A 16,141-nucleotide genomic window follows, 5' to 3' on the forward strand; every position below is an offset into this window, starting at 1 on the left:
GGGCTGAGGTAACGACCAATCATGGCTCAGCTTCAGAAAACAGGTGAGCCGTGATTGGTCGTTACCTGAGCCCTGAGCAACTGCGATGTCATTTTCATTCGACAGAAGTGACAAAATGGCTGCCCCCAGAGATGGCTAAAAACGGGTGAATTAACTCTCATTCCACAAACGCAATGTTTATCAGAATGCCGTGTTTCAACTAGTGGGCCTGCATACAACATATTCTTGAAAAAAAAAAAAAAAGGTTTGGGTTGACTTCCCCTTTTACTCATATTCCACAAACACAATATTAGTCAGAATGCCTTGTTTCAAACTATTCTTGAAAAAAAGACGTTTGGGGTGACTTCCACTTTAAAGACATTGTGATGCTTGTATGGTAATTGGTAAAGGAGTGTGCTGAGTTATCTGTTGGTCTTGTATTTGGACTTGCTGGCATCACGCGGTTCCTTGCTGGGGTTGCTCCAGTCATCCGCTTCGGGGCTGGTGGTGTAGTGTCGCCACGCCGACTTGTTGAAGACGGGAAGCCGCTCAAAGGACTCGCTGGACAGGGCCTTCACAAACAAGTAATGGTGTGACGTTTTGAAAATACGCTAACTTCCTCTACTTGTAGAGGTGGTTTTTTTTTCTCTTTTTCCGCTCAATATTATCACAAAAAGTTGTCTTTTTTCAGCCCACAGCATACAAGCTGCAAAGAATACAGCCAATACAAGCCAACTAATATACAGGATGTAATATTCAATATTTGTATTAGTTAATAGTATTTACTTCTGTGTTGTCTGTGCCTTTGGGGCATGTACACAAGTGGTTTGGTTGAGGTGTTTAGTACATGTAAACACACTCATATTGGATGTGTGTTACTTGAAAAAGTAGGACATGAAAATAGACGGTCAAAGATATCCGTACAACAGCATTACGGGCACTTAGACCTGATGTAAATCTAACCTTATACTCCATTATTTACCTTCAAATAGATTACAGCATCAGTGCCCACACCCTCCATAGAGTAGAGCTTCAAATCCCCTTGGAAGTATCGAGCGTAGAGCCTGGAAATGGGTAAACCGTAGCCAAAACCGGCCTGAAAGCGAGGATGAGAGCGGGGCATTTCATTAGCCACACGGCTCATTGAACAAAAAAGCGAGGAAAACGTCAATGCTAGCCTAATTTTCAAAGCACGTGAGAGTACCAGCGGGACAGCGCCCGGCTCCAGGCTGGGCGTCGGCGCAGTGGAGTACATGTAGTTGAAAAGGCGGTCGATCTTCCTCAGAGGAACTCCTCCTCCTCTGTCACTGATCTGGGAGATGCACAAAAGCCATTTTACCACACGCGTAATAAAAACACGGGGGCGTGTGTGATTCACCTTTATGGACAGATCCTCTTTACCAAGAGTGACTTTTGCTTTCACGGGTGGCAAGCCCTCCGTGCTGTTCTCGTGAAGCTCCACTGTGGCTCTCATTGAGTTCTAGAAATAAAGAGCGAATTAATTAAATGTGCCCCTTCCGGAATTTGTGTCACATGCGGTGTAGTTAAATACGATGAGGTCACTAACCTTGAAGAGCTCAAACAGCATGTGGAATAGATGAGAGGGCACGTATACGGCCTGGATTGACTTTTTGGGGCCCTTCACTAGAAAATAATGGAGGGTGAGTAAAAAAAATGGCCGATGACGGCACTGAGCAGTTCTTCTTGTTCCTTACATTATATACAATATGTTCAATTTGGGAACCTCAAAGCGCAAGTCAACCCAAACATATTTTTTTAAGAATATGTTCTATGCACTCCCACTAGTTGAAACACACTGATAAATATTGTGTTTGTGCAACAAGTTAAGCAACAAAATCCACCCATTTTTAGCCATCTCAGGGGTCGGCCATTTTGTCACTTCTGTCGATTGAAAATGACATCACACACCCTCGGGGCTCAGATAACGACCGATCATCGCTCAGGTTCAGTAAACAGATGAGCCGTGACTGGACGTTATCTGAGCCCTGAGGGTGTGTGATGTCATTTTCAGTCAACAGAAGTGACAAAATGGCCGCCCCTTGAGATGGCTAAAAACGGGTGGATTTTGCTGCTTAAAGTGGAAATCAACCCAAACATTTTTTTCAAGAATATGTTCTATGCAGGCCCACTAGTTGAAACAAGGGATTCTGATAAATATTGTGTTTGTGGAAAAAGAGTTAATCCACCTGTTTTTAGCCATCTCAGGTGGCGGCCATTTTGTCAGAGGTCTCTTTTTTTTTTTTTGTCTCTTACTGTTAAACTCTTCAATGCGGAGCTCTGGAGCAGCCAAGTAGTACTTCTCACACAGCATTTTGGCCATGTCGTATGCATCTGGTGGATCAAGCAAAGACAACATGACTCAATAAAAGAAACAAAATAAAGTGTTGAGCTTCTCCGCTGCTCCTCCTCGCGTCACTTGACTTTGTATTCTCACCGCAGGAAGTCCGCCAGTACATTAGTACTGTATTATGTAAACAAACCATTTAGCAGAGATCAATGGGAGCTAATACTTCGGATGAGAGAAATATTTCCACAATACAATATGCGTCCTGACTTTTAAACTCACCGCTGACAACTTCAGCCACGCAGCAGGTGGGATCAATGCTGCCGATGTGTTTGGGATGAGCCGGGTTGGTGTCGTTACCGAAAAGGAGCGCTGGACGGGTACACAAGTTAGCCACGAACAAACAAGATGACATCATCCAGACTAATCCAGCAAGACTCACTATGCTGATTGATGAGCATCCGGAAGGAGATGCGATTAGTATAGAAGCGGTCGAGGAAATATTGGATGTTGCTGCTGACGGAGGGGTCGAAGCCAAACTTCTCCTTGTACTCGATGACGCCCTGCGCCATGGTGGGAACCACATCATTGTGACGGTTCCGGATCTCGATCAACAACTCCAGGAAGCTGCGGGGTCAAGACAATTTTGAAAGTGTGTGAATCGGTCTGAAACAAGTGGCGCGATTCTCGGAAAGTAGCGGCGCAAAGGGGCTCCTTCATCCAAATTCCTGCGTGCTTTTATCGGCCATGGATGGCTGTTTATCGCATGGCCATTGTTATAGTGTAAATACACAATACTTGCGCAACCTACACTCTATGGACAAAAAAAAAAAAAAAAAAAAAAGGCTTGGGACACACACATCCATACATTCATTTTCTAACCACTCAAACAACTTTGCTCTGAAGTCGAGTGAGAGAAATTCCTGCGTGGTAAGATCAATTCTGTCCACATTTTCAAGCCGTTCCGTTCACGTCCCAATACTGTTGTCCATAAAGCGTGTATGTGCTCATAAACTACAGTGGAAAGATGTCATCTCATCGAGAGATAAAGCTACATTAACCCATTCACTGCCAGACATTTTCAGACCCTCTTTTACCCTAAAAAAAATTGCGAAAAATATAAGCATGCTATGCATCGCTCACTCATTCAGTGCATGAGGATCCTCAGGCTTTCGGGTCTCATAGTCCAGCAGCTCCACAAAGCTTTGCATGTACCTAATAAAATAGACAAAAAGCAAAGGGCAACTGTTATCAGACACCTTATCAAGTGGCTGCCATGGATACAGTTTCACTTAAATAATTCCACCTTGATTGCAAATTCTATCCATTTTAAACTCTCACGAACTTATGATGAACAAAACAAAAACAAAAAAAACCCCAATTAATATCTCAGCACAACTTATATTACAAGCATTATATTTCGAAAACGGCAGATGAATTCTGCAAATAAAATGTAATGTCACCATTTTTGGACCAGGCGGATGGACGGCTGGCTGAGTAGCTTATCGGGCAGCAGGTTGACCTCTCGCATGGTGTTGGCCAGACGCACCGGCAGCTCCTTGCGCAGGAACATGTAGGACGTTTTCTCACATGCATTCTCCCTGCCTGTCACACAAGGGATCAATGAAGAGAACATACTGGCAATGTTCAATTCATTCACCAGACACATCATCAGGTACCAGTAATGGCAAAGAGGATGTGGAATGATAACCAGAGAACCAGAAATGTACTGCAGATGTTCTGTAAGGGTCATAATAACACATTAAACACTTTTTCGGGGTGCTCAAACACAAATACTGATCTTCCTAATCACACTGGTCAACATTTTAATCAGAGATGGCTTTATGTGTCCCTTATTGTATTTTGTACGCATATTTCCATAGTGTTTTTACTTTTTGTTCGCACATCAAGTGTTTGAATTATTTTCTTTTTTTTTTTTGTTGTTTTTAAGTTTTATCTATAAAAGCTTGCGCAATACAGACTGTACCATGCATTGTCATTTCTAAGTATGACGTTTCAGAAAAAAAAATCCACCTGTTGTTGAACCTAACCCTTAATTCATAAATATTACTAAATATATTACGACTAGATATTGTTATCAAAAACTGATGTGCTAGAGAAAAAAAAAAAAAATGTAGATTTGGAATCAGCGCAAAAAATCATTTTGAAAAGTTTACTTGCATCTCTGATTAAAAAAATGACAGATGTTTTTTTCCAAGGACGATGCTGATTCCGAAATTAGTAAAATTCAGATAACCGATTAAGTGGCCAATTTATAATTTCTTTTTTTTTTTAAGAATAAAATGACTTGTTTTTTGGTCCCTTCACACTTACAACAATAAAGACCAATTACAGACAAAACAGTCGTCCTTTAGTACAGTATTTTAAAACAGTGAGGGGGTGCGTGGCTTGGCGGGCAAAGGCAAAAATTGTAAATTTTTCCCAGATTATCTTTGGAGGGGGATGTTTGAATGTCATTATCTTTGTTTAATGCTTTAAAGTGTTTTTGCTCCCGCCTCCCAAAAAAAATGCCAATTTAAAAAGAGCTAATACCGGCACTATCCAGTTTGTATCTAAAGCGTGCGTCAATAAGACTACAAGAACCAAGACGTGCTCTAATAGTTGCTATGATGTCACAAAACTGGTTCCTTTGTTGTCAATACATTCACTTGTTGCTCAAGGTGCTCAACTGAATCGAGTCTAAGGTGTAATAGAACACAAGTCAGTTGGTGCACTATAAATATTCGAATCATAAGTTAACAAGTAATCTAAACGATAAGGCCTCTCTGTATGGTGGACTTTAAGGGACAAAAGACATTTGACAAAGAATTCCATAGTAAAAGTTGAACTTGATTCGCAAGTTCTCAGTGATAAGAGGTCTGTTTTAATTGTCACATGAATATGCTCAGCAGTGACTACCAATGCGTGACATTGACTACCTACAATTAGCAATATGACAACTGTAGATGGGTTTATTTAGACAATGAACTCTGGTTACCCAAGGTGAAAAGAATTACAAGCCGCATCATTTCCCCGAAATGCATTTTGTGATTTTAAGATCATTTGTGTTCATCTGTTGTTTGATCCATCCATCCATTTGATATGACAGTCGTTCTTCTTAGCATTACTGGTAATTGGAGCCTATCCTCTGTTTGTTGTCTGTATGTTGTTTGTATCCATTTGCCAGACATTCTGAGTTTGGGGCGGAGCACAACTCTAAGCTCAAATTCTAGAGTGGCATGTCAGTAAGGCACAGATAAAAACACTGATCTTTTCAACCCATGTAATAATGGCTTATTTCTTAAGTGTGTTTTATCTTTAACCCACAATAAATTATTTGCCTGATAAAATGCAAGACAATAAGTCACAGATGGAGCTTTTGGGGATTTGAAGTCAAGACCCATTAGAGTTGTATTTACTTTTTGGAGTCTTTGAAGAAACACAATAAATCTTGTTTAACCGCTCAGTGACGGAGTCATGGAAAGGTTATGTTTTCGGAAAATGCAGGAAGATCTCAAGCTCTGCAAATGTCTCACTCTAAAAGGATGTCATGTCAACACTGGTTGTGGTGATGCACGTGCGCAATACGTGCGCAACTCGAGAAACAACAAAAATGCGATTTAGAAGCCGGATGATGTCACAGAGCAAAAGTCTCTCCCAGTCAGCTTCCTCTGATTCAGCAGAATGACGGGAGAGGATGTGGCTTGTTGATCATAAAACAACACACACTGTGTCTCGGGGCCCTTACTTGGCCCGCTGAGAAGATTGTTACACAAATGCTGCTCGGCCTTCCCATGAAGGACCGACATAACGTAAACGAACGCTTTTAATCACACATGGATTAAGGGAAAGCTTAGAGAACTGCTTACATGTCAAGTCTTTCTAACTGGCGAGAAACAAGGCATTTGTGAGGAAACAAAAGCCAAACACAATACATATGCAGTTGACAAAAAGGAAACCGTTTGGGTGTTTATTAGGACATGGTCATTATGTACAGTAATTGTTTAAAAAGAGGTGAATTGGATCAAGATTTCGTAACATGGAGCCGGGTTTGATGAATTTCACCAAAATTGAAGAGGCAGTCTTGCATTGGTACTCAGAGTCTTTACATTATCACTTATCAAACACACCTTTACATCTAGTGACATCAAATGCAAGGGCTGTATGGAAAAATCGGTCTAATATACCGTAAAATAAAATGAAAAGGAATCTAAGTTATCGCTATCGGTTTTAAAAAGAATATATTATACATATTATAAAAATATTATATAAACTATCACTAACAAATTGTCAGTGATTAAACTATCCTTGATGAAAATAAAATTATATTATTATTTATGGAACAACACACATAAAATACATCATTTGTACACATACGCTTGCATGTGCATATATTCTACATGACTGATATTGTAATGCTCAACCAACCATAATATTATTTAAACTTAAATATTTGTAGAGATTCGATGAATTTGACCAACATTGAAGCCATCTGCTTTGGAACTGATCTTCCTTTACGTTCAATACGGCTACAAAAATACCATTAAAAATACAATATGCACTTACCGAACAAACCATTAGGTACACCTGCACCTCTAAAAATCCACTACAAAGGATGTCAAATAGTAATTTTGATGCATTGCGACAAGATAATATGCTTTGAATGAATGATAATTCAATCAAAATGAAATAGAACTGCATTATGTTGGTCGTGCAATGGTTCTCATTTGTGTGGCACTGGTTTCTAAATGTACAAAGTGAGTAAGTAGAGTTTCAAGACCTCAAGTCTACTTGTATTTCTGCATGTTTACAAACGAAACATGAACACGCAATCACAAAAAGGTAGTCTCCTCCGCTAAATCAACACTTGGACAGCAACATTTAGAGTAGCTTCGATAAACTGCAAGACCATGAGTAGTTTGACAAAAAAAACACATCAGCATCGCGACAATAACAACACAGGAAATATGCAGCGGACATAACAGTCACCTGACAGCTGATGGCTGCACTTACCGAAATCCAAAAACTGCTTGATGGAGAGCGGTGACGGTGAGAACTTGGAGTAATGCTCCACTTTGGGGTTGGTGTTCTTCAGCAAAGACATCAACAGCCTCATTTTGACGCGTTAACGTTGACGTTCACGAGACGGACCACCATTCATCCCCGGTAATGTTGACAATCTGACGCTCCGTGTCGACGGTTCCGTCTCGGCGGCGAAGACATCGGTCTTGGCCCGCGGAACACGGAACGAGGCGAAAGCTTCTTGTCCATACGGGTTTATGGAGATATGGGAGCAATAATGTTGCAATTAGTCTTGCTGTATCTACATTGCTCACCAATTCGGATCTGTCAAGGAAGTGTCAAGTTTTAGTGTCCGACTGCGACTTCTGTTTAGGTTTTCAAAATAATTGTCACGTGCAAAAGCGCTCGTCCGATATAAGATGACATTTTTTTTGTTTTACTTATTCAACTCCAAACGAGGATGTACAGCAATTACATACATCGCGTTTAACCTAACCCTAATCACCGATAAGGAAAACATAAGAAAAAGATCAAATAAATTAATGACATTAGGCTATACAAGCAACGTGGTGTTTTAAAATGATATGTTATAGGTTGCTTTTTTTTTTTTTAAATACTGCATGACCAACAATCGGATTTATTTTTGTAATACGCGTCCTTTGTTTCCGTTCCAGTAGGCGCTCCGTGTAGCATGCTTTATAAATACATTGGAAAGTCACGAGTCAACCTTGCTTGATAGTGCCTGCCGGTACGCTAAATTGATTGGGTAAAGGAAATGACGTCGGCAACTTCTCAGAATTCTATTGGACAACAGTAGCACCACTCAAAATCTACTTCGCCAAAATTACGTTCACACGACTACATTCATTCGAATATTTGAAAAGATTTTAGCACCTGATTATTTTTTACCATGTATAATTCACATTATTCATAAATATATTTCAATTTATTCTTCATTTGTTTAATAATAAATGAAGGTTCAACGCTAGTCATGGTCAAACGTCAGAATTAGCTCTTTACTGCCACCTCATGGAAAAAAACATTAACAGCAGCTCAACAGGCAGGTACAGTAGTAGAAAAAACACCACAGAGAAGCACAATGTCTTTGGAATGTCAACTGTACTCGTCTTGTGAATGACAAGAGTGACAATAAAGGTCCAGCAACAAACAACCAAACAAACAAACACATGTACTGTACATAAAATCTGTTCCCTGTACATTTCTATTGAGACACTGACATGAAACTGAAATACTATTAAAAGGTCAGTCACTGAAAGTGATGTCATGTTAATGTCGGGAAAATGTGAACTGATCGTTTTAAAATACTGAAGTTATTTCCCAGCTTGTATCAAGTAGTCAAATATGTCTCGCATATTTATAATAATAAAAAAAAATCAATATTCATTCCCTCTTCAAAATTGTAAATGAAAGAAAGAACTGTCTCTTACGTTCCAAATACATTGTTGCTGTGCCAAAAGTCCCTTGCATAACTTCTCAGGGTTTTAGGACTGTCAGAACCCGAGAAGAATTGGCAGCAAAAGTTACACTCCATAACGTTTGTGCAACCAAGGAGTCTGCTCACTCAACTGAACATCCTGTAATCTCCTGATGAAATGCACATGATATGACATATGAGGATAAAACACGCCACACACATTTAAGACCGACTCATACAGCTTTGTGCAACGTAACCATTTTGGTGTTCTCGTTGTCATCACACTCCTCCTCGGGCAGCGGGTCGTAGAGGCGGCGATACAGCAGACGCGTTACCAGCGTGATGATGAACATCTCCAGGATCAGCAGTTGCTGACTCATCACTGCGGAGACGCACATGGACGTCACAAGGAGTAACATTTTAATGAGCAAACGATTCAAGTCAAGGCGGGGTTGGGGCGACCAAAACAGTCATTGTTGACGAATCAAGTAAAGGTAAGAATGAAGCGATGATGGATGGTGACTCACTGTATCCTCTGGCGGCGGAAGAAAATGGCGGCGCGCAGGCGATGGTTCCGTTCAAAGCCAAGATGTTAATGATGGCAGACTGAAGCTGGCTGAGGATCAGCACGAGCTGCGAACATGTCAACACTTGTTGGACCTGACGATCCCGTTGTGATGTCATGAGGCGTGGATCGTCTCCCTGAGTCCTACCTGGTACATGGCATACTTGGGGATGATCTTTATGGTGCGTAAGGTGGTCCTGAGGTGCATGAACGTGATGGCCACAGGCCACAGGGCGATGATAGTCAAGATGCCCACGAAGGGGTTGATCCATATCGCAGAGCCGCTGATGCTCAGCTGAATTGGTCACACGTCGGGAGTGTCGGCGAGTACGAGACAGGACATAACAGACGGGGGGAGATATGAGCAACAGCAAAAATTCCATTGAAATGTTTCTAAATAGAGGCCCCGAGTGCAAAGACTTTTGGAGTCATTTGGATATCGTCGCTGGCCTTTGAAAAACATATATGTCCAATTTGGGAAAAAAATTGCCACTGCGATGTCTGTTACACGGAAAACCTATTTGTTTAAAAATAAATAAATAAATAAATAAAAATAGCAGTCTGCAGTCTTTGTCGCCAAAATGTATGTGAGCGATTTTCACTCATGTCGTCTTTCTGTAGTAGCAAGCAGGCCTTTTTATGTTTATTCATTGCGATAAAAGGCAACATACTGTATGTGCAGCCTGAAAAGCCTATACAGCAGGGGCGGAGCCTACACAGCAGGGGCGGAGCCTGTGCATACCCAGGCCCACCCAGATTGACAGATTGAGATTCATGAAAAAATATATACTTTTACATTTTTGTAAATTATTTTTTAATTTGTGTTTTGTTGTGTTTTTTCTTTTATTTGATTGAATATTAAGAATGGCATAATTGTGCTTATCTAAGGAATGTCCGAACTTTTTCGGTTATTCGGTTTGTCATTTGATTTAACAGGACAGGAGGATTGTGCTCGGTGAGAGAAATATTCAGGCCCACCCTGATTTTTCCAGGCCCACCCATTAGCCACGTTCTGGCTCCGCCCCTTTTATACAGACTCTCAATGTGCGGGTGTGAGTCACCAACGCTTGGTGATTTCTGCTTCGCGATAGTAGTAAGGCATCATTGCCTGTTTCCCATATTCAAATTAAAGAGAGCAGCGTTCCAAATGGAGAACGGCTTATTGACATATTGAATATTAATGGGAAATCCAAGATGCCGCGTAAAAAAATACCTTAAATTCCATAAAGTGACGTCAAAGCCCAATAAAAAAATAACATAATAACAATTATGATCATAAAAATAAGAAGTGATTTTTTTGAGAAAAAAAAAGTGTCATGTGCTCTTTAAATTATTATTAATTGTAGTGCGTAAAATGAGCCTATCTTTCGTCATTTGCCATGTTTGTTTCCCGTCAGCAGCTAGTACAGGCATCAAAGCGATCAACTCACATCCGCCAAGTCAAACGTTCCGTTGGTCCACAGGACGATGGAGAGGACAGTGAAGGCGACCTTGAGCACAGCAAATTGAAAGGAGCCAAGTTTGAGCAGGAAAAGAGAACGCCTGCAACAGAGGAAACTTCTGTAATTATTTTCCCCCAGTTGTGAAGACAAATAAAAGATATTCAAAGTGTGTGGACTATTCCCCCTTCCCACTCTCCCGCCACATTGCTTTCAGTGTATCCTGACAAGCTGCATCAGGAGCCCTTTGTGTTTTCCGCTGCCTCCACGTGAGTACGTGGGGGAAAAATAGCATGTGAACTTTTAACTGTGTGCATAAAAGTGCTGCCTGTGCCAGTAAAAGTTGAATGACCAGAAGTGTTTAACCTGCCTTCCAAGTAGAGTACGTGCATCGGATCTCCTCATTTTACATAACCTTCAAACCGCAACCTCCATATCGTCTCACATGTGCACACATGTGGAGGTTGTACAGGTCTGTGCTTCATTAGAACCACATGAGGTTTCAGTTAGTGCCATTTCTGATCAAAAAAAAAAAAAGGATTGCGCAACAGCGCTCAACAGAACGGTTTTCCTACGGACGAGGCCACGATCCAAAAAGCAGAGAAATTGGTACCGCCGGTGGAGTGTTTACCTCGAGATGGCCGCATATGGCAAGCAAAGGCAACAGCAGCAACAGGGCCCCGTGCTGATCTTCAATTTGTGTTTCGTCGCCCGCCGCAGGAACGCCTCGTCGCCGCCCACCTCCTCTATCATCATGATGAGGAACTTGAACACCACGGTGGCAAAGTAGCTGCGATTGAAAGGATGATGCAGGGGAGCGGAGGGGAAGAGGCTGAGAGTGATTCGAAAGCAGAGGAAGGCACACTCACCAAGCCGAGGTCATATCAGTAAACATGGTGGCTCGGGGGATCCACATTCCCAGACAGGACATTGTGCCGATCACCTTAAAAAACACAAGCAAAAAGAATGAGGGGAAACTTCCACTTGGAACATTGACATTGACTTTTTGGTACTTTTGTGATGCCACGATGGAAGGGCGATGGCCAATAAATAAAAAAAAACATTTTAAAAAAAACAGCCATTTCGACGTAGATTTACATTCACACCAATGGGTACTAATATAGAGAGTCTTCAGTTAACCTAAGAAGTAGGGATAGACCGATTATCGTCGGCGATATTCGGCATTTTGATGAATATCGGTATCGGCCTTTTTTTTTTTTCAAATCTGATGGCCGATAAATCCATTTAGAACTGTGTTAACTTCAAGGAACTATTTGTTTAAAATTTCAGTTAACTTTATTAGAGATTCTTCTCGCCCTGGGAACATTCTGCACCTTTTGGTTTTGTTTGAAATCAAAACAAAGATAAGTGAAATTTGAACAGTTGTCAATTTGAAATTTTAGAGAACTTTATTCACTGTCGAAAACTATAGGGAGCAATGGTTTAAGTGTTCATGTAACTTTTGAAGACATGCTGATGGCCCTGGGTGCTCCCTGAACTTTGTTAGAATTTTACAACAACGATGCATATTGTAAAAAATGTATGGTAAAAAAAACATCAACATTATGCAAATCTGAAAAAATCTTCAATAAACATGCCGTAAAGGCATTTCAACAAAGTTAAGAGTTTTCATTTGTTTTATTTTTTTATACCAATATTTTCCGTTTTACAGAAAATGAATATCGGCTCCAAATATCGGTTATCGGCCTCCTTGACTACTAATAATCGGTATCGGTCCTGAAAAAAACGGTAAAAAATCGGTCTATGTCTACTAAGAAGCATGATTTAGGGAAACCCACGTAAGCAGGGAGAACATTAAATATTATGTATTATTTTTTACCAAGGAGATCCTAAAAGTTTCTTGGTTTGTTGCTATGTCATTTGTTTGAATTTCTATTTGGTGCTAGGCACATTAAAAACTAGCATATTGTCACTGTCCTGTGAAAAACACATCCATTTTAAAAATCTTTCGTATTTTTTACGCGAATGGTGTTTCCGCGTTACAGACGTCGCATTTACGTGAAAAAAAAAAAAAAAGAATCCAAAATTCCGGATTAGTAACAATTATTTTTCCACCACATCAACATCCACTCAAATGCATAATTCTTACCGGCGCTGCTCCATTCACCCATATGATGGTGCTCTTTTTATAGGCTGGCACTTTCTTGTAAATATAAACGCACTCCTCGATGAAGATCAGCATGGACGTGACTGCCATGAAGGTGAGGACAGAGTACAAGATGATGCCAAAGAGGTCCAACTCTGTGGAGCAACATGAACCACCTTTATATCCGAAATACAAGAACCTTAAAGTGGCGTTATAGAATATAAATTCATCTCCATAGTTAAAGCGGAAGTCAACACAATTTTTTTTTAATCAAGAATATTTTCAATGCAAGCCCACTAGTTGAAACAGGGCATTCTGATTAATATTGCGCTTGTGGAATAAGTGTTAATCCACTTGTTTTTAGCCATCTCTGGGGGCGGCCATTTTGTCTTCTGTCGACTGAAAATTACATCACAACTGCTCACGACCAATCACGCCTCAGATTCAGAAAACAGGTCAGCCGTGACGGGTCGTTGTGAGCAGTTGTGATGTCATTTTCAGTTGACAGAAGACAAAATGGCCGCCCCCAGAGATGGCTAAATACGAGTGCATTTTGCTGATTAGCTTTGCAACAAACGCAAAATGAATCAGAAGGCCGTGTTTCAACTAGTGGGCCTGCTGGGAACATATTCTTGAAAAAAATATGTTTGGGTTGACTTCCGCTTTAATGAAAATAATCATAAAACTTCTGACAGGAAACAACATGTCTGCACATTTTAACGAAGCATGAAAAATTGACCTTGACAAAGAGATACAAAAAGTCTACACACCCCTTTTCGAATGCCAGGTTTTTGTGATATGAAAAAAAGAGACCGACATAAATCACTTTAAAACTTTTTCACCATGAATGTGACCTATCACCGGTGCAACTTAATTGAGAAAGAAAAAACGTTTGAGAGAGGCTAAGTTAAAATAAACAACTGAGATAATGTGGTTGCGCAAGTGTGCACACGCTCTTAGACCTGCTGGTGTGGCTCTGTTAGAATTAACCCATCACATTCAAAACTCATGCTAAATGGGAGTAAGAGCACACGTGCCACCATTTAAAGTGCCTCCATATAAAATTTAGCTGTTCTAGTAGGCTTTTCCTGTTTTGTTTTTTTACATTTTTTTCTATGGGAATTTGTTCATAGTTTTGTGGAATTGCAACATCATGGCACTACAAAACAATAAATAGTTGCAATCCGAGTGTGGCCGAAATGCATCTTTTCAACGGTGTGGGCTGCATTTTGTCAGAAAAAAAGAAGAATAAGATAGAGGACAATTTATAATGAGCAATATTAATAATGGCTGCTTCGCTCCGTTGCAACACAACACAACCAATACAAAAAATATAAATAGGCCCTGTTGATAACCATGTTTTGGCCTGGAGGGAAAACACCTCCGCTAAACAAAAAAAAAAAAAAAATCTAATCTGGACTGTTGCACAGTATTGCAACATCAACATATTGGAACCAATCAAGTTCGGTAAATGACAAATGGAGAAAAATAAACAGAGGTACAAAATAACAGTGTGTCAGCAGTGGTGCGTACAACTTCCATGTAAAAGAACACACATCTGGTGTTCATTTAAAAGATAGTACACACATGTTATTTATGCTTGAGAAAAAAAAAAAAAAAAAAAAAAAGAAAAGACCGAAAGTCGTTGAGTCGTTGCTTTTATTTGGTTGCCCGGAACTGAGCGTCATTTGTGGGGGAGCAGGTCATTGGGTTTCTGGTATACAAAAGTCATTTGGTGCATTTAAATGGAACAGTAAACAATGCACATTTTTACATTGCAAGTTTTGATTTAATGCATTGCATTTAGTTTCATAAAAATACAACCATAGCATATTAAAGGGAACTTTCTCTCGGCTACCTTTGAGAGAGTTCGTGTTGAAAACGGGATAATCCAATTTGAGATTTACATACGAATTTGGGATTAAGACACAACTAGCCTTGAGGAAATATCACATTATTGGATTATTTGGTCACAAACATTGACTTTTTAATTCCTCGTGCGGAAAATTAATTAATTGGTGCATAATGACATCTGCAGCTAAAAAGTTACAGTAAAATGAATTAGGCATGGGAATAGTCATCCATTAAATGACTTTTGTCTGGAATTGATTAATTATATTTTGAGGCAACTCAGGCAAAATGGAATGTACTTCCAGCCTGTGTCCAGCAGAGGCGCTGTTGACTCAGTCTCAACTGGTCTGCTGTTTAAAGAAGTAAGCATTACATTTACATATTTTTCGAAGACGTCATCATTTGATTAATTATGGGGTAAGGGTTAAGAGACCGGACAACGGCCCACTTCAGTCCCTGCTGGTCAATTAAAGTGCTTTTGTTTCTTGTTTTCTTTTAAATATATGTGAATTTGTTGATGATGTTGTTTGTTCGTAGTGTTTTGTTGACTGTCTAACAAAAAAAATCAATGGAAGCAGAACTTAGAACATTCAGAAAGTGTTTCCTATCCTTCCATTTTTTTTTTTTTAGCAAGAAATGGACTACACCCCGCTGCCCGAATTTCCCATTCAATTAAAAATAATCAACGGTGTTCTAAAAAAACAATGGCATCACTTCATAATAATTATAATTGCTTTTAGAATTATGTCAATTTCTTGGGACACCGTGCATATCTTTGGATATTTCTTCAATACAAATGTAAATCCATCGCTTGGAAACTGAAAGTATCAACCAAAAATGAGGAACAAAAATATGCAGTAATCTGAAATGATTTTAAAACGGCTCTGAGGTGCATTTTTGATCAAGTTGTCCAAAAAACATTATTTTAAGGTTTTATGCAACTCACACGTTGAGCCCCAGCACAACGCACACGTGTTTATTTCGTTCCAATGTCACATGTGCTTTGGATTAGTGCTTTTCCCCCCATAAATTCATGGAGTGAAATTGAAAGTTCCCATTGTGTAATACGGAGGATGCGGAAGACCGATATACTATCTCTTACTAATTGATATTATGTCTAAATCAGGTAAGGAAAAAAGGGGTTGACATGACGCCTGTGAGTTAAAAATTAAATAAATTAAGTTAAAAACTCACGGAGGATGATGTCCATGGCCAGGGGAGGTTTCCCCTTGCACCGAGGGTCCATAGTGGGGATGGATTCGTTCATGTTGGAGGTTCCCGAAACTTTCACCCGTGGAAATTTACCGTCGTGTGCTGGTCCCGAGTCGCATCCACTGGCACGCGCGGGAGTTCGAAGTCGCGGTGGTGGGTCCGCGAAATAAAAAGACCTTGCTGCTACTTGGCAGTGTTGTCATATGTGGATTAGGGGCAGTGGGGC

General features: G+C 40.1%; 2 protein-coding genes across 2 annotated transcripts; both read right to left on the bottom strand.

The window, feature by feature from the left end:
- Positions 1-184: 184 nt before the first annotated feature.
- On the bottom strand, positions 185-7,874 carry pdk3a (pyruvate dehydrogenase kinase, isozyme 3a). Its single transcript, XM_086020571.1, has 11 exons — positions 7,298-7,874; positions 3,748-3,889; positions 3,428-3,499; positions 2,727-2,911; positions 2,567-2,656; positions 2,254-2,331; positions 1,547-1,623; positions 1,358-1,459; positions 1,184-1,291; positions 962-1,075; positions 185-551 (listed from the first exon to the last, which is right to left on the bottom strand). The coding sequence occupies exons 1-11, from the start codon at positions 7,398-7,400 to the stop codon at positions 402-404; spliced, it is 1,221 nt and encodes a 406-aa protein (XP_085876697.1). The 5' UTR covers positions 7,401-7,874; the 3' UTR covers positions 185-401.
- A 427-nt stretch (positions 7,875-8,301) lies between these two features.
- slc51a (solute carrier family 51 member A) lies at positions 8,302-16,141 on the bottom strand. The gene is made up of 8 exons (XM_086020574.1): positions 15,898-16,141; positions 12,856-13,007; positions 11,615-11,688; positions 11,377-11,535; positions 10,737-10,848; positions 9,455-9,601; positions 9,269-9,374; positions 8,302-9,123 (listed from the first exon to the last, which is right to left on the bottom strand). The coding sequence occupies exons 1-8, from the start codon at positions 15,968-15,970 to the stop codon at positions 8,975-8,977; spliced, it is 972 nt and encodes a 323-aa protein (XP_085876700.1). The 5' UTR covers positions 15,971-16,141; the 3' UTR covers positions 8,302-8,974.

This window comes from Filicampus tigris, chromosome 21 (assembly GCF_054856515.1).
Source record: "Filicampus tigris isolate MCC_2025a chromosome 21, RoL_Ftig_1.0, whole genome shotgun sequence".
Taxonomy (NCBI): Eukaryota; Metazoa; Chordata; class Actinopteri; order Syngnathiformes; family Syngnathidae; genus Filicampus; species Filicampus tigris.